Source organism: Pseudochaenichthys georgianus, unplaced genomic scaffold, assembly GCF_902827115.2.
Source record: "Pseudochaenichthys georgianus unplaced genomic scaffold, fPseGeo1.2 scaffold_468_arrow_ctg1, whole genome shotgun sequence".
Taxonomy (NCBI): domain Eukaryota; kingdom Metazoa; phylum Chordata; class Actinopteri; order Perciformes; family Channichthyidae; genus Pseudochaenichthys; species Pseudochaenichthys georgianus.
In genome coordinates, this window is record NW_027263032.1 from 138,610 (window position 1) to 156,967 (window position 18,358).

An 18,358-nucleotide genomic window follows, 5' to 3' on the forward strand; every position below is an offset into this window, starting at 1 on the left:
GAAGTTAAACTTTAAACATCCATGACTTAAACACTTGATCCAGGATCAAAGGCACAGAGCTGCACCTGCAAGGTGAACACAGCTGGGAACAGAACACGTGTTGGAATGCCTACATTACAGGTTTATGATATCACTGCCCCGTCTCTAAACACGATCTGACTTTAATTACATTTGTCTCGAGTGTTTCGTCAACTTAATGTGTTGCTTAAAATAATACTTCTGCATACAGTATGTGACACTGTGAGTGTTGCACGGCCAGATACGGCTCAGCTGACTCGAGATAAGGAGAGATATGATACATTATGAAGTGATATGCCGCAGACTGTACTTAATGTACTCTGATCCGTTGCTTATGTTGTGGGCGATATTAAGTAAGCTTTCTTAACGCTAATGTTATAATAGTCAGATTGCTCTGAAGATGGAGGTGATATTCTATTCATGTTCACGTTCACACAGTCGGTGATTTTTGCCGGCCGTCTTTCCTGCGACGGCAGTTTTTCTGTGTTTCCTTTTCTCCTGTAATATGACTTGATCGCTTTAAAACTCCACACTGAGCTTGATTGGTCAGCAGGCAGTGCTTTCACTGACTTGAGCTCTAGCCTGCAACCTAACCTGGTCCCGACCAGGTTAGCCGCTCAGCATCAGTTACCATGGAGATCTAGCCCGCTAAGAAGAGAACCAGCTTCGTAGGACCGGAAACCCGGAGTTCTCCCTGAAGTTAGCCGCTAAGGGAACATCCGGCTTCGTAGTACAGGCCTCTGGTGTATGTGGAGGTTTGGCAGCATGACAATGGGGTGAGCTTAGCTCTGATATCTTTGTTGACCGTATGATTCTGTTTGTTTATTGTTTTGATTTACAATATTAAATATCCTTAAAATGTCGAGTTCAGTACAGACTTGATTATTTACATGCGTCACATCAATGAGCGAAGTTTTAGCCTAAGAGCGGCCGTATTCAATGGGAATATAGCCGCCACAATTATTATTATTGTCAGTACCTGTTGGCATCTCTGCTGCAGCTCCAGCTTCAGGGGGAAACTCGGACCCCACGGACCATTTGGCGATTTCATCGGGATCCACGGTCTCCCAACCCTCAGCGTCCGGAAACACGTCCTCAGTTATCGGCTTTGGCTACAGAAAAAGTCGAGTTATTAGAGTAAAATAATTACTTTAAAGTAAACATTCATCTGTCTGCAACTTACAAATTATTTATCTAATATATAATATTCCAATCACTTGTATATAGACTCTCCTTGCACTATTCTGTTCTATTGTATTTACTTGCACTATCTATACTCCGTTATATTGTGCTGCACCGCTGGAGGAGCTTGTGACCTCAGATTGTCATTGACATATCTGCACTGTAGCTACGTACACAATAAAAGCCTGAATCTTGAATAATGTACATAAAGCTCAGACTAAAACTAGTTGTTTTTTTGTGAGTTTTTTAAACAATTAAGTGCAGATATTATTTTAATTCCCATCACAAGTTCCCAGAACCCAAAGTGATGCATTCAGGGTCTTTGCAGGAATCCTTACCTCACTGCCGCCCATAAAGGTGCCCACCAGTCCTTCCACCACATCCTGAGCAGCCTTGACCCCGGCTCCCATGGAGGAGGTGCAGGCCATCAACCGCAGCTGTTCCCCCTGAGTGGCGACCAGCGCAGACCCCACTTTACCGGCCCCACGCAGCACCTGCAGCACTTCGGATAGCATCACTACAGACAGAGAGGTGGAGAGAGAGAGGAGGGAGTCAAGTTATGGAAGCTAAGATGGTTAGACAGTGGCCGTTTCTCAATGTCGAGTATACCTGCTGCAGAGCCACTATTTCAAGTATACTACGTCATCGAGTGGCACCGAATGCTGGGCATTTAACGTGCATTTAAACAGTCCTTTGGCGCCACTCAATGGCGTAGTATACTTGAAATAGTGGCTCTGCAGCAGGTTTACTCGACATTGAGAAACGGCCAGACATTAAAGTGCATGCTCTAGAGCAGTGTTTCTCAAACTTTTTCATACCAAGGACCACTTAACCAATAAAAAAACACTCGCGGACCACCTAACTCCACAAATATCCCAAAACACATCGTTTTTCTAGAACAGATTATAATCGCCTGGAAATGGTACAAACAAGTGGCAACATGTGTGACGAAGGTGTTGCCCTGGGCTTTATCATGCAATATAAAGTGAAACTTAAGCTCGTTCCATTGCGGAGATATTCCCGCGAGAGTGCGGAAAACTTAAATGTATTTATTTATTTCAAATGTGAAATGTTACCAATATACTCACGGACCACTAGGGGGCGCTCACGGACCACACTTTGAGAAGCACTGCTCTATATCCATATGTTATTCAATATGCACCTTAGATAATATTTTATTGTATTCGTTTTATTATTTGACATGTCTATCTCTCACTTCTCCTGCATCCCTTGCAACATAATCATGCACTATTTTATTTCTACTGTTACTATGTGTTGTATATCTTATATATATATTTATTTACGCTGCATTGTTGTTGGAGGAGCCTGGGACTTCAGATGTGCATTGACATAGCTAAACTGTAGCTTCTGTGCATGTGACAATACATCTTGGATCCTCGTTGAGAATACAGTACACAAAGTACCAGACACACACCCCCCCCCTCCCAAGTTGCAAAAAAAAAGCAGCAAATGTGCAATATTTAACTTGAACAAGCACATTTGTCCATGTATGCATTTCAAAACATGACAGTCGATATCTAGGTCAGACATTTGTAATTTTCTTCACCTTGCCAGATTTGTTTAACCTTGGGTGTATGAAGACATGCTAAATGCCTCATCAACACGTGTCGCACTTAAGTAACGTTGCAACAGTGACCTGCAGTCTTATAAATACAACTTGACAACACATTTCCAGAATTAAAGACAGTAGTAACATGCTCTTGGCTACGTGTAGCTAGCGTGTTAGCTAGCTGCTGTTACATAGTGTCAACAATGTGGTGTTACGTCAGATGAATGAAGCATTACAAAGTCCAAACAATTCGCTACATAGGGTTTTTTATTCCACATTAAAGCACTTTATTTAATCAAACATTCTCCCGTTGACAATTTAAACAACTCACTTTTCCTGCAGGTACTTTATCTAGGTTCAGCTCGGTGACTGCACTCCTGCTCTGTTTTGCAAAGACTATCCACCCGGAAGTTCAGATTTGACTGACATGACGGGTAACCAACCACAGTGCGAGTTTCAGTAAGAAGGCGGAGCTCAGATGATTAGAAAGGAGGGGCATAATCCTTTGACCAATAGTAATTGACCAGAGTATTATGATTGACATCTACATCAGCAATATCGGGCCAATCAGAGTGAACACAAGGCGGGATATAAATCAAACAGCTTCTAATGAAAGTTAAAGGGTGTCGATGACTCCACGTGCAAGGAGGCACTGTTACCATACTGTACACATTGTTTTTTTATTATTGACAAAGGACAATATATAAAATAAGTAATTTGAACAATAACATACACACACAAACCAGATATGTGGTACCAATACCTATGAAAAACATAATATGTTGAAGGTTACTTAATAAAAACCAGACACACTATTTGTACATTCTGTCTATACGCCAATATAACATGTTTCAAAGACATAGGACAAGGACAATGCTCACACACATTACAATATAACAGACAATGGCATGAGGGGTGGTTAAGGGACTTTACAGACTTCCACAAAAGGACATTCAAGATTTCAATTGCAGTCACAAATGCAATAACCCACCAGGGGGCAAAACTGGACTGCTCAGCAATTGCGAGGCACTATAGAATTTGAACGGGTCATAATTGTTTAAATATTGAAATGATGTTAACATTTCTAATAAAGTTGACAGTCATTTTCTTGTATATATATATTAGTTAATTTGAATCTATTTAATAACTGTGTGCTTTGTGTGTCTTTGCAGTCGCTTTGCATCTCTTTGTTGTCATGTTGTGTCACTGATCGTTGCTTTGCCCCTTTTTGTGGTAATTGTGTGCCCTTTTTTTGGCCTCTTGTAGTCATTTTTAATATATTTGCTTCAATTAAATATCTCTTTCCGGTCTTGATGATTCCCTTCAAGTGACATTTTGCAGGTGAACATTTCTGAAATTCATTCATCAATTCATTTATTGTATTACTTTGTATACTGATCTATATAAAACTGTGCAAACTATTTTCAGGATTGCATATCTTTTTGGAAGGTAATGAGATTAAAAACATATCTTCTCTTTAGGTAGTAAGTTTATTATGGGAAATTCCAAAATCAGAGATGAAAATGAAATTGTTAGACTTTCTTTTTTAAATAGAACTGCATTACTGTTTGTATTGCCTTTTCTATTTCTAAATGTGTGTATGGGCTTGCTTACTTTGCAGTTCAGTAGTTCATCCTTATCCATGACTTATGACTGTGTACCATGAAGTGCCTTATGGCTGTTTAAATGGATTTCCCCACCTGTCTTTGACACAGTGACCTTATGATGTTTTATTCCACTGTGGTCCATTGTGTGTGTGTGTGTGTGTGTGTGTGTGTGTGTGTGTGTGTGTGTGTTGTGTGTGTGTGTGTGTGGTGTGTGTGTGTGTGTGTGTGTGTGTGTGTGTGTGTGTGTGTGTGTGTGTGTGTGTGTGTGTGTGTGTGTGTGTGTGGGACGGAAAAGGGGGTGAAAAGGTTCTCATGAACTAATTTCTAGTTCCGGATTTTTTTTGGTGTGAACGCAACATTTCGGAACTATACTGGGAAAAGCACTCCGGTGTGAAAGCGCCTATGTAATAGCCTATTGGCTGGGCGGAATACAAACCACGCCCCGTAAAACTCTGAAAAGTTTTGTGAAGCAGCCATTTTATTTGCTCGCATTAGCATTATTAGCATTAGCATTATTAGCATTAGCTCATCGCACAAAAAGCAGAGAGACACAAAATAAAACGTGGGAGCGGTGGAGATGAAAGGTGTCGGCGTTCTGGCGATTTACTCGAAGGCTTAGCCAGTCCCCAACTCCGGGGACTTCTAGCCGGGTTCAACTAAAGAGTACTGATGACCTAAGTTCTCATGAACTAAGTACGGCAAAGTACTTTGTGTGAAAGCGCCTATTGTGTTTTGTTCTTACCCCCAAAATTAGCCAGCCTGCTGATTCTTGTGGCGGGAACCTTCCTCTCTCTGGCACGGTCACTCAGCTGAGGAAACCCACAACAGATAATACCAAAAAATTAATAAATGTATTAGAAATAACTTCTAAAACTGCTCTAGTCATTGCCGATTCATTCTTGACTTGAAGTTATAGGTAGCAAAGGGCAGAACTCTTCAGACAGTAACCTTCAAGTACACCACCAGGCCACATACTACACATTAATAACTTGAGTACACTCAACATATAGAAGCTGTCATTGGCTCATTTCCAGCAGGTACATGTGTGTAGTCTACTACAAATAAACACGACGTTTATCTTCTGTTAACTTGATTTATTCCATCAACGTACATAACACCAATACAGAGCCATTAACGAACAGTGGACCTCATGCTCCAGGTCTACACAGACTCACTGCGCATGCGTTCACAGCCTCAAGAGAGCAACCTAGACTACCGTATATCCTGTAGTATAGGCGCAAAGAGATTACATGTTAACAATCTCATTCTATCTTTTTAAAGAAATAAACTAAACAAAAATAACTTTACATTGCATGAATCATAAAACAATCATCAGTGACAAAATGTTTAAATTCCCTGAGTAGTCAACATAAATTAGGGAAACATTTAAGAAACAAATACATAAACAAAGGTGTTTTCAATGTTCCATTTCAACAGACACTTTAACCCAGATCCCATTGTCCTTCACTGAGTGCTTTTAAGAGCACAAGAGCCGAAGCTCCTTTTTTTGTGAGACAGTCAGCGAGCTGAGATTTTGTGTCTGACCAACGCACCTGCTTGATCCTCTTGCTCTGTATGAGCTCCTTAATGCTACTGATTTCCAACCTGAGTCTCTTCTCTGTGACTTGTTTTGTGGACTTGAGCGCATCGAACAGAGAGTGGTTATCAGTCACACAGAGTACAGGGGGTGCATTCAGTCCAGCATTTCCAGTAGTGAGCTCAGAAAATAGTGTGGCTAGAAAAATTGCATTGTCTACCCCATCTGACATGGCAAGAGTTTCCCCTGCAAGGGTACTGCGAACCACTCGTCTGATTTTCGAATGCGACTTCCCTCTTTCTCCCATAAGTGTTATAAAAGTACCTCCCTGTGTGCCTCCGTCTGGGAGGTTTCCAAATGAAGCATCACTGAAAACTATCAAGTTCAAAGCATCACTGTTTCCCAGATGTTGAAATCTGAGTGTCACCTTTTCAGACTTTAGTTTACGGATGATCTTATTAGCATCATGAACAGACTGTACTGTTGCCCCTTTTATATTAGAAGCCAAACAACATGAATCAAACATTACATCAGGTCTTGTCTGTTTAGCAACCCATAGGATCTGTCCTATTTTTGATCGTAACTGCTCTCTCTCAGTTTCGTTTTCATTGTGTGGCCCGACTTGCTTGTATGGGAATAGGCTCCAGGTTCTCGATGTAACTTTGTTGATGTACCTGAACTTCACCGTTAACAGTTACCAAATCCATTCCTACATAGGAGAACTTTTCATGCTCCTCACGCCCAACCTTGAATGCAGACTGCAGTTGGGGGATCACATTGGATGCCTGCCCAAAGAAAATCATCTACATGACACGCAAGCACCCCAGTGACCTTACATTGCTCATCCAACCAGTAAAAGACTGCCGGATCCACCTGTGACACTCTACCACCAGTACTCAGCATGATTTCCTTCACTTTGTTGTACCAATATAGTGATGCATCTGCAAGACCATATACACATTTCTTTAGTTTCCATACAACATGTTGACATCCTGCCTCTAGAGGGGGGCGGATATAAATATCCCTGGATAGCTCCATACCTTGCAAGAATGCAGATTTGATGTCCATAGAATGGACTTCCCACTGGTTTTGACATATCACTGATAACATAAGTCTAAGTGAATCTGTGGCACATGTCGGGGAATCTTTCGGTAAATCTTGAATATTCAGCTCTTCAAAACCTCTGGCAACCAGTCGGGCTTTAGGCACTATACCCTTGGGAGTGTCCTTAAGACTACAAACCCATCTGGTGGAAATGCATTTCTGCCCTGCATCTTCAACTTCCTCATATACATTATTATTGTGCCAGTTCTTTATTTCTTCCTGTTTAGCTGCATCAAATGAGATGTCTTTGGTTACAAGTACATCAGCTTCTCTGTCTTCTGTTTCAATGTTGAGATTATCAACCTGTGAGATATCAATTGATTCCTTTTGCCCATCACTACCATCATTCTCTAGATGTTGCATGTTATACCAGGTTTTATATTTCCCCGTAGCCTTGCCTGATCTCCCTAAGACTCTTGCTTTAAGTAGAGTATTGTCACCTCTGTTCATATATGTTACAGTCTGTCCTGTTTTTAAACTCACACCTGCAGAAGGGGCAGGATTATTATGGGCATTAGGCCTATGCGCCATTTCAGTTTGTGTTACGCTACTCAAAGTATTTGGAGGATCGATCGCTTCACTTGTATTGGCTTCCCTGTCACCGAATTGTTGTTCATTCTCTGTATTTTGCTCACTGTCTAAACTACCAGTTGCATTGTTTATACCTTGCTCACTTCCTGCTTCTGTGTCAGCATCATTTTGTACCATTTGCTCTTCATTAACCTTTGTGTTCACCTTGGAAAGCCTAGAGTGATGCACTCTCACTAGACAACCACCATGCCTCACAAAAACAACAGCCCCATCCTGACCAATAACTATCCCTGGTCCTTTCCACTCAGTGCATTCAGCTCGTTTGTAATACACCTTGTCACCCATCTCATATTTCTCATCTGTGGGTCTGAGCTGCTTACGTAGTGCTCGTCTTATCCTTTCTGAGCACTCTGCTTCAGTAAATGCTTTTCTAGAGGCATGCAAGGCTGAAATGTGCTCTCCTACTCTAGCACTCATAGTGGTACCTTCTAGCGCAGGTGGTTTATCAACCAGTACAGAAGGAAGGTTGGGGTTCTGGCCAAACACCAGTTGATGAGGACTGTAGCCGTGCACATTGAGCATACTGTTCTTAGCCATGAGAGCCCAGTCTAGGGCTGTTTGCCAGTCACATCCATTTTCCCGTCTGACCTTCTGGATGATGTTGGTGAGGGTCTGATTGTGTCTCTCCAGTAGCCCATTGCTCCAGGGGCTGTATCCAGCCGTGGTTTTTGTCTCAATGTTAAAGTTCTCTGCCATGTCACGGAACTCTGCATTGTTGAATTCTCCTCCATTGTCACTGTAAATTCTCCGTGGTGGGCCGTGGACGCTGATCCATGTATGAAGGAAAGAGTTCACCATCACAGAGGAGTTCTTTGTTTTCACAATGCTTCCAGCGCTGAAACGTGTAAATTGGTCAATGATGTGGAGGTACCATAAACTTGGTTCCAACTCGTGCAGGTCCACTGCCACCGTTTCATTGTACTCTGAAGCCAGAGGCAAGCCCACAGCAGGCTTCGGCTTGGTCTTGCTGTATCTCTGGCATATGTCACATTCCTGTACTATTTGTTGTAAAATAGTGTCACAATCTTTGTCTTTATTTCCCGAACTGCGGAGGAGTCGCTGTAGTCTTTCTGCGGAGGCGTGACCAAACTGTTTGTGTAGTTTCAGGAGAGCTTTGTGTTTCTCATTTGAGGTCATATTTTCTGTGACTGTAAGGACCTCATCTTTCATTTCAATTTGATTCAATCCTGTGTCCTTGTCTCTGATATCTATACAGTAGTGTCCTGAACTGGTGAGTTCAAGAGGGATATTCTGTTTAAACATCACAGCTCTATCATTCTCCATGTCCAAGATGGTTCCTGCCCTTTTCAGTGAAGTCTTACTCAGAAGTAGTGGGATATCAGCTTTGACTACTTCAGTTTCCACTCGACATTTTGTCTGTCCTATTTTGGCAGGCAGGTGCAGTATTCTGGAGGAATGCACTATATTTCCATCTCCAAAACGGAATGGTCTGGAGCTTGGAGTTTCACTTTTCACAATCTGGTTCACTTGACTTTGACTGAGATCAGCGACAAAGCTGTCCAACCATTTTTCTCCACACACTGTGCGGGTACATGCAGTGTCAATGATAGCCGTCCCTAAAGACTCAGTTAGGAATACCTCTGATTCAGACAGTGAGGCTTTAGTAAACAGTGTAATGTCACATTCCTCTACCTTTGTTCGATCTTCAGTTAGCTTTACTTGTTCGCTACTCTTGTGAGGACAGTCTTTAGCCCAATGGAACGTGCTCTGACATATAGCACATTTTGATCTCTTACCGAACCTATCCAGTGGGTTGGTACCCTGTGACTGTTGCCTTTGTTGTCCAACTTGTCCAAACTGCTGCGTTGTTGGACGTCTGAATCTTCCTTGTGAGCGTTGCTCTGTGAATAACGCTTCATCGTTAACATGTATTCCGTTTGATGTGCCGCCTTGCACTCTCCCCCCAAAGATCCTCTTCAGCGCGGACTTCATTGCAGCAAACGTTAAATCTGTACACGCAGTCAGCGCCATTTGTCTATTTTTCTCGTCTAGACAAGCCGTGTCCAAAAGTTTAAAAGCTAGCACGGCGTCAGGAAGAGTCATGTCGTACTTTTTCATTCGGTTGTATCGCTGTTCAAAGTCAATCACATAGTCCGCCATGGACACGGAGCTCTCCTTTTTGATACAGTCAAAAAAAGAGTAAGCATCGTATGCGCGGTCTCTCTCTTCTTTGAGAAACATGCCATCTAGTTTTGCTAGCAGTGTGTCCATACCATTGTCGTTGTTCAAATCCACAGCGGGTATTTCCATGGCGATGTCCCTTGCCCTTCCTTCCAGCCCCAGGACAACGGCGAGGGCTTGTTTCTTCTTATCAAGTTCAGTAACCAGCTGCCAAATGGCGATTTCATTTTCCAACACTCGTATGGTCGGGATTCGTCGAACTTCGGTGGAACTTTGTAGTTAGCAGTAGCCATCTTCTGCTAACCATCCTCTGCTACCAATGTTAGTCTACTACAAATAAACACGACGTTTATCTTCTGTTAACTTGATTTATTCCATCAACGTACATAACACCAATACAGAGCCATTAACGAACAGTGGACCTCATGCTCCAGGTCTACACAGACTCACTGCGCATGCGTTTCACAGCCTCAAGAGAGCAACCTAGACTACCGTATATCCTGTAGTATAGGCGCAAAGAGATTACATGTTAACAACATGTATGGCTAGATAGCGACTATACATTAACCACTGTATGTATATAATATATAATACATCACCTAACAAGAGAGAAATCCCCCATTATCGGGCCTTGTTAAAAATGTAATATTTAAGGTAATATTTACCTTATAGAAAATGCAGTGATTTTCACGCTATTGATCTCGCGCGTAAACATAAACATGACGTGTTGCTATAGCAACGTCTGTTGTTTGATAGAAGAGAGAGAGAGAGAGAGAGAGAGAGAGAGAGAGAGAGAGAGAGATGGATGGATGGATGGATGGATGGATGAGATGGATGGATGGGGATGGATGGATAGATGGATAGATGGATAGATGGATAGATGGATAGATGGATAGATAGATAGACACTTTGCATATAACTCACGTTAGCGATCTTTTATACTTCATGCAATCTTCACAAACTAATATCATATGAAAGCTGAGTCCACAGATTCTAATAGCGGGTACATTTTACCCGTTGGGGGTTTTAGGTATACAGCGACGTGTTAAAGAAACATGTGCAACTTTTTCTAGATTAGAGGTCAGAGACAACAACAGTAGTGCATTCACTACATAATCTGCAATAACTCATGTTGGGTTTTTTTATGAATCAAAGTTGCAGACAGTCCTTGAACCGACCTTCTGTCTGACGGGTTTGACCAGCGCCTGCTTTGCCTCCCTGGCTTTCTTGATGTCCTCTGGGCTGAGTCGAGCCACCACCGTGTCGTGTAAAGACCGGGTCTGGTAGTACCGGTGGAGGCTGGGCTTCGTGTGGAGGAAGCGAGCGCTCTGCCCCGGCCAGCCTGCCCCTCCAGGGACTCCTCCTGGAGAAGGGGGAACTCCTAAAGAAGAAACAGAAAGAGGGCAATGCTTGGGTTAAAAACATGACAAGAACATGAAAGGACTATATCGTATCGCTTTTAACATGTAGTTATATTTGCATGTGTGTCTGGTCTGTCTTTGGCTACATAACAAAAAGGTGAGACTTTTTGTATACCATCTTAAGAAGCTTTACAACTATACTGTTTTCAAGCACTTGATTATCCAGAAACAAGAGTTAGGAATACTTTTAGATTGTCTTCTTTTCATGGATGGATGGATAGATGGATAGATGGATAGATGGATGGATGGATGGATGGATGGATGGATGGATGGATGGATGGATGGATGAATAGCTGGATGGATAGATGGATGGATGGATGGATGGATGGATAGATGGGATGGATGGGTAGATGGCTGGATGGATGGATGGATGGATAGATGGATGGATGGGTAGATGGACTGGTGCATGCCCTGGCTCGCCGGCTGGCCTCGCTGCTGGCTGGCTACCTCGCTGGCTCCCTGCTGGCTGCCTGGCCTTGCTGGCTCGCTGGCTGACGACTGGCCTGGCTTGCTCGCTTGCTGGCCTGGGTCGCCCTGGCTGGCTGGTCTCCTGCTGGCTGGCTGATGGCTGCCTCGCTGGCTGAGCTCTCTGGCGGCTGGCTGGCTGGCTCGCTGTGCTGGCTTGCTAGCTGGCTGGCTGGCTGGCTGGCTCGCTGGCTGGCTGGGTCGCTGCTGATCTTTCTGCCTGTGCGCTCGCCGAGCTGGGCTCGCTGGCTGGCATGCTCGCTGGCTCCCTGGCTGGCTGCCTGGCTGGCTGGCTCGCTGGCTGCTCGCTGGCTGGCTCGCTCGTGGCTGGCTGGGATCGCTGCTGGCTGGCTCGCTGGCTGGCTCGCTGGCTGGCTGGCTGGCTGGCTGGCTCGCTGGCTGGCTGGCTCCCTGGCTGGCTGCCTGGCTGGCTGGCTCGCTGGCTGGCTCGCTGGCTGGCTCGCTGGCTGGCTGGCTCGCTGGCTGGCTCGCTGGCTCGCTGGCTGGCCGCTGGCTGGCTGGCTGGCTCGCTGGCTGGCTTCGCTGGCTGGCTGGCTCGCTGGCTGGCTCGCTGGCTCCCTGGCTGGCTGCCTGGCTGGCTGGCTGGCTGGCTGGCTCGCTGGCTGGGTCGCTTGGCTGGCTGGCTGCCTCGCTCGCTGGCTGGCTCGCTGGCTGGCTGCTCGCTGCTGGCTGGCTGGCTGCTGGCTCGCTGGCTGGCTGGCTGGCTCGCTGGCTGGCTGGGTCGCTGGCTGGCTGGCTGGCTGGCTGGCTCGCTGGCTGGCTGGCTCGCTCGCTGGCTGGCTCGCTGGCTCCCTGGCTGGCTGCCTGGCTGGCTGGCTCGCTGGCTGGCTCGCTGGCTGGCTGGCTGGCTGGCTGGCTCGCTGGCTGGCTGGCTGGCTGGCTCGCTGGCTGGCTGGCTGGCTGGCTGGCTGGCTCGCTGGGCTGGCTGGCTCGCTGGCTGGCTGGGTCGCTGGCTGGCTGGCTGGCTGGCTGGCTGGCCTCGCTGGCTGGGTCGCTGGCTGGCTGGCTGCCTGGCTCGCCGGCTGGCTCGCTGGCTGGCTGGCTGGCTGGCTCGCTGGCCCGCTGGCTGGCTCGCTGGCTCCCTGCTGGCTGCTGGCTGGCTGGCTGCGCTGGCTGCTCGCTGGCTGGCTGGCTTGGCTCGCTGGCTGGCTGGGTCGCTGGCTGGCTGGCTCGCTGGCTGGCTCGCTGGCTGGCTGGCTGGCTGGCTGGCTGGCTGGCTCGCTGGCTGGCTGGCTCCCTGGCTGGCTGCCTGGCTGGCTGGCTCGCTGGCTGGCTCGCTGGCTGGCTGCTGGCTCGCTGGCTGGCTGGCTCGCTCGCTGGCTGGCTGGCTGCTGGCTCGCTGGCTGGCTCGCTGGCTCGCTGGCCTGGCTCGCTGGCTGGCTGGCTGGCTCGCTGGCTGGCTCGCTGGCTGGCTGGCTCGCTGGCTGGCTCGCTGGCTCCCTGGCTGGCTGCCTGGCTGGCTGGCTGGCTGGCTCGCTGCTGGCTGGCTCGCTGGCTGGGTCGCTGGCTGGCTCGCTGCCTCGCTCGCTGGCTGGCTGGCTCGCTGGCTGGCTGGCTCGCTGGCTGGCTCGCTGGCTCCCTGGCTGGCTGCCTGGCTGGCTGGCTGGCTGGCTGGCTCGCTGGCTGCTGGCTCTGGCTGGCTGGGTCGCTGGCTGGCTGGCTGGCTCTCTCTGGCTGGTCTCTCGCTGGCTGGCTGCTCTGGCTCCCTGGCTGGCTGCCTGGCTGGCTGGCTCGCTGGCTGGCTCGCTGGCTGGCTGGCTGGCTCGCTGGCTGGCTGGCTCGCTGCTGGCTCGCTGGCTGGCTCGCTGGCTGGCTCGCTGGCTCCCTGGCTGGCTGGCTCGCTGGCTGGCTGGCTACGCTGGCTGGCTCAGCTGGCTCCCTGGCTGGCTGCCTGGCTGGCTGCTCGCTCGCTGGCTGGCTGGCTGGCTCGCTGGCTGGCTGGCTGGCTCGCTGGCTGGCTCGCTGGCTCCCTGGCTGGCTGGGCTCCGCTGGCTGGCTGGCTCGCTGGCTGGCTGGCTGGCTGGCTGGCTGGACTGGCATGGCTGCATGGACTCGGCTCGATGGATCTCATAGACTCGATAGGCAGGAAGGCAGGCATACAAATGTGAAGGTAGGTATACAAATGTACTAATGTGTGTATGCAATATACAAATGTAATCTATTATTATTGTAGGAGCCAAAATGCTGTGGTAGCCTGTGTTTATAGTTATATTATCTTCATTATTTGTTAAAACCACACACACTTGTAATGGGTTGTTTCCGCTAATTGTCACATGTGTGTGGTTAATGATATTTAGGGCACCAGAGGCCTGTACTACGAAGCCGGTTCAACCTAACCTGGATATGTTTGAGTTAGCCGGTTGGCCTAATCCAAAACATACGCGCTCTCGCTAAACTGTCCTACGACGCGGGTTATCAAGTGGATCGCTCAAGCCAGCCGTGTCCGATCTAGTTAGGTGCGCGTTCACATGAATGGGGTGGTATTTGGAGCATTCGACCAATCACAGACATGGAGAAGCGTACTGACAGCGCAGCGTCATACTTCCTGAATGAAAAGTGAACTATAATATTAGACATATGAAGAAGTTAAACTTTAAACATCCATGACTTAAACACTTGATCCAGGATCAAAGGCACAGAGCTGCACCTGCAAGGTGAACACAGCTGGGAACAGAACACGTGTTGGAATGCCTACATTAACAGGTTTATGATATCACTGCCCCGTCTCTAAAACACGATCTGACTTTAATTACATTTGTCTCGAGTGTTTCGTCAACTTAATGTGTTGCTTAAAATAATACTTCTGCATACAGTATGTGACACTGTGAGTGTTGCACGGCCAGATACGGCTCAGCTGACTCAGATAAGGAGAGATATGATACATTATGAAGTGATATGCCGCAGACTGTACTTAATGTACTCTGATCCGGTTGCTTATGTTGTGGCCGATATTTAAGTAAGCTTTCTTAACGCTAATGTTATAATAGTCAGATTGCTCTGAAGATGGAGGTGATATTCTATTCATGTTCACGTTCACACAGTCGGTGATTTTTGCCGGCCGTCTTTCCTGCGACGGCAGTTTTTCTGTGTTTCCTTTCTCCTGTAATATGACTTGATCGCTTTAAACTCCGCACACTGAGCTCTGATTGGTCAGCAGGCAGTGCTTTCACTGACTTGAGCTCTTAGCCTGCAACCTAACCTGGTCCCGACCAGGTTAGCCGCTCAGCATCAGTTACCATGGAGATTTAGCCTGCTAAAAAGTGAACCAGCTTCGTAGGACCGGAAACCCAGAGTTTTCCCTGAAGTTAGCCGCTAAGAGAACATCCGGCTTCGTAGTACAGGCCTCTGGTGTATGTGGAGGTTTGGCAGCATGACAATGGGGGTGAGCTTAGCTCTGATATCTTTTGTTGACCGTATGATTCTGTTTGTTTATTGTTTTGATTTACAATATTAAATATCCTTAAAATGTCGAGTTCAGTACAGACTTGATTATTTACATGCGTCACATCAATGAGCGAAGTTTAGCCTAAGAGCGGCCGTATTCAATGGGAATATAGCCGCCACAATTATTATTATTGTCAGTACCTGTTGGCATCTCTGCTGCAGCTCCAGCTTCAGGGGGAAACTCGGACCCCACGGACCATTTGGCGATTTCATCGGGATCCACGGTCTCCCAACCCTCAGCGTCCGGAAACACGTCCTCAGTTATCGGCTTTGGCTACAGAAAAAGTCGAGTTATTAGAGTAAAATAATTACTTTAAAGTAAACATTCATCTGTCTGCAACTTACAAATTATTTATCTAATATATAATATTCCAATTACTTGTAGATAGACTCTCCTTGCACTATTTAATTTTATTTACTTGCACTATTTTGTCTGTTTTATTGTGCTGCACTGTTGGGGGAGCCTGTGACCTAAGATGTTCATTGACATATCTACACTGTAGCTCTGTACACATGACAATAAAAGCCTTGAATCTTGAATAATGTACATAAAGCTCAGACTAAAACTAGTTGTTTTTTTGTGAGTTTTTTAAACAATTAAAGTGCAGATATTATTTTAATTCCCATCACAAGTTCCCAGAACCCAAAGTGATGCATTCAGGGTCTTTGCAGGAATCCTTACCTCACTGCCGCCCATAAAGGTGCCCACCAGTCCTTCCACCACATCCTGAGCAGCCTTGACCCCGGCTCCCATGGAGGAGGTGCAGGCCATCAACCGCAGCTGTTCCCCCTGAGTGGCGACCAGCGCAGACCCCACTTTACCGGCCCCACGCAGCACCTGCAGCACTTCGGATAGCATCACTACAGACAGAGAGGTGGAGAGAGAGAGGAGGGAGTCAAGTTATGGAAGCTAAGATGGTTAGACAGTGGCCGTTTCTCAATGTCGAGTATACCTGCTGCAGAGCCACTATTTCAAGTATACTACGTCATCGAGTGGCACCGAATGCTGGGCATTTAACGTGCATTTAAACAGTCCTTTGGCGCCACTCAATGGCGTAGTATACTTGAAATAGTGGCTCTGCAGCAGGTTTACTCGACATTGAGAAACGGCCAGACATTAAAGTGCATGCTCTAGAGCAGTGTTTCTCAAACTTTTTCATACCAAGGACCACTTAACCAATAAAAAAACACTCGCGGACCACCTAACTCCACAAATATCCCAAAACACATCGTTTTTCTAGAACAGATTATAAATCGCCTGGAAATGGTACAAACAAGTGGCAACATGTGTGACGAAGGTGTTGCCCTGGGCTTTATCATGCAATATAAAGTGAAACTTAAGCTCGTTCCATTGCGGAGATATTCCCGCGAGAGTGCGGAAAACTTAAATGTATTTATTTATTTCAAATGTGAAATGTTACCAATATACTCACGGACCACTAGGGGGCGCTCACGGACCACACTTTGAGAAGCACTGCTCTATATCCATATGTTATTCAATATGCACCTTAGATAATATTTTATTGTATTCGTTTTATTATTTGACATGTCTATCTCTCACTTCTCCTGCATCCCTTGCAACATAATCATGCACTATTTTATTTCTACTGTTACTATGTGTTGTATATCTTATATATATATATTTATTTACGCTGCATTGTTGTTGGAGGAGCCTGGGACTTCAGATGTGCATTGACATAGCTAAACTGTAGCTTCTGTGCATGTGACAATACATCTTGGATCCTCGTTGAGAATACAGTACACAAAGTACCAGACACACACCCCCCCCCTCCCAAGTTGCAAAAAAAAAGCAGCAAATGTGCAATATTTAACTTGAACAAGCACATTTGTCCATGTATGCATTTCAAAACATGACAGTCGATATCTAGGTCAGACATTTGTAATTTTCTTCACCTTGCCAGATTTGTTTAACCTTGGGTGTATGAAGACATGCTAAATGCCTCATCAACACGTGTCGCACTTAAGTAACGTTGCAACAGTGACCTGCAGTCTTATAAATACAACTTGACAACACATTTCCAGAATTAAAGACAGTAGTAACATGCTCTTGGCTACGTGTAGCTAGCGTGTTAGCTAGCTGCTGTTACATAGTGTCAACAATGTGGTGTTACGTCAGATGAATGAAGCATTACAAAGTCCAAACAATTCGCTACATAGGGTTTTTTATTCCACATTAAAGCACTTTATTTAATCAAACATTCTCCCGTTGACAATTTAAACAACTCACTTTTCCTGCAGGTACTTTATCTAGGTTCAGCTCGGTGACTGCACTCCTGCTCTGTTTTGCAAAGACTATCCACCCGGAAGTTCAGATTTGACTGACATGACGGGTAACCAACCACAGTGCGAGTTTCAGTAAGAAGGCGGAGCTCAGATGATTAGAAAGGAGGGGCATAATCCTTTGACCAATAGTAATTGACCAGAGTATTAATGATTGACATCTACATCAGCAATATCGGGCCAATCAGAGTGAACACAAGGCGGGATATAAATCAAACAGCTTCTAATGAAAGTTAAAGGGTGTCGATGACTCCACGTGCAAGGAGGCACTGTTACCATACTGTACACATTGTTTTTTTATTATTGACAAAAGGACAATATATAAAATAAGTAATTTGAACAATAACATACACACAAACCAGATATGTGGTACCAATACCTATGAAAAACATAATATGTTGAAGGTTACTTAATAAAAACCAGACACACATATTTGTACATTCTGTCTATACGCCAATATAACATGTTTCAAAGACATAGGACAAGGACAATGCTCACACACATTACAATATAACAGACAATGGCATGAGGGGTGGGTTAAGGGGACTTTACAGACTTCCACAAAAGGACATTCAAGATTTCAATTGCAGTCACAAATGCAATAACCCACCAGGGGGCAAAACTGGACTGCTCAGCAATTGCGAGGCACTATAGAATTTGAACGGGTCATAATTGTTTAAATATTGAAATGATGTTAACATTTCTAATAAAAGTTGACAGTCATTTTCTTGTATATATATATTAGTTAATTTGAATCTATTTAATAACTGTGTGCTTTGTGTGTCTTTGCAGTCGCTTTGCATCTCTTTGTTGTCATGTTGTGTCACTGATCGTTGCTTTGCCCCTTTTTGTGGTAATTGTGTGCCCTTTTTTTGGCCTCTTTGTAGTCATTTTTAATATATTTGCTTCAATTAAATATCTCTTTCCGGTCTTGATGATTCCCTTCAAGTGACAT

At 45.6% G+C, this 18,358-nt stretch overlaps 2 protein-coding genes across 2 annotated transcripts in view; both read right to left on the minus strand.

Moving 5' to 3' along the window:
• The window catches only part of LOC117442759 (atypical kinase COQ8B, mitochondrial-like), a 39,788-nt gene extending 36,597 nt beyond the window's left edge, over nt 1-3,191 (minus strand). The window contains exons 1-3 of the mRNA XM_034078707.2: nt 3,102-3,191; nt 1,539-1,717; nt 998-1,130 (exon numbers count right to left, since the gene is read on the minus strand). Coding sequence (XP_033934598.1) covers nt 998-1,130; nt 1,539-1,717; nt 3,102 — 313 coding nt within the window. The 5' untranslated portion in view covers nt 3,103-3,191. The remainder of the gene's footprint in view (nt 1-997; nt 1,131-1,538; nt 1,718-3,101) is intronic.
• A 1,908-nt stretch (nt 3,192-5,099) lies between these two features.
• On the minus strand, nt 5,100-17,442 carry LOC117442755 (atypical kinase COQ8B, mitochondrial-like). The gene is made up of 5 exons (XM_034078703.2): nt 17,351-17,442; nt 15,785-15,963; nt 15,244-15,376; nt 10,930-11,132; nt 5,100-5,186 (listed from the first exon to the last, which is right to left on the minus strand). Coding segments are annotated over exons 1-5 (603 nt in total). The 5' UTR covers nt 17,352-17,442.
• Nucleotides 17,443-18,358: the final 916 nt, after the last annotated feature.

What these genes read in the sequence shown, in the direction of transcription:
- LOC117442755 (XM_034078703.2), bottom strand. An exon ending in TGCAGCAGAGATGCCAACAG is followed by an intron (nt 11,133 to 15,243) that starts GTACTGACAATA and finishes TTTCTTCTTTAG; the next exon opens with GAGTTCCCCCTTCTCCAGGA. An exon ending in TCAAACCCGTCAGACAGAAG is followed by an intron (nt 5,187 to 10,929) that starts GTCGGTTCAAGG and finishes GGGTTTCCTCAG; the next exon opens with CTGAGTGACCGTGCCAGAGA.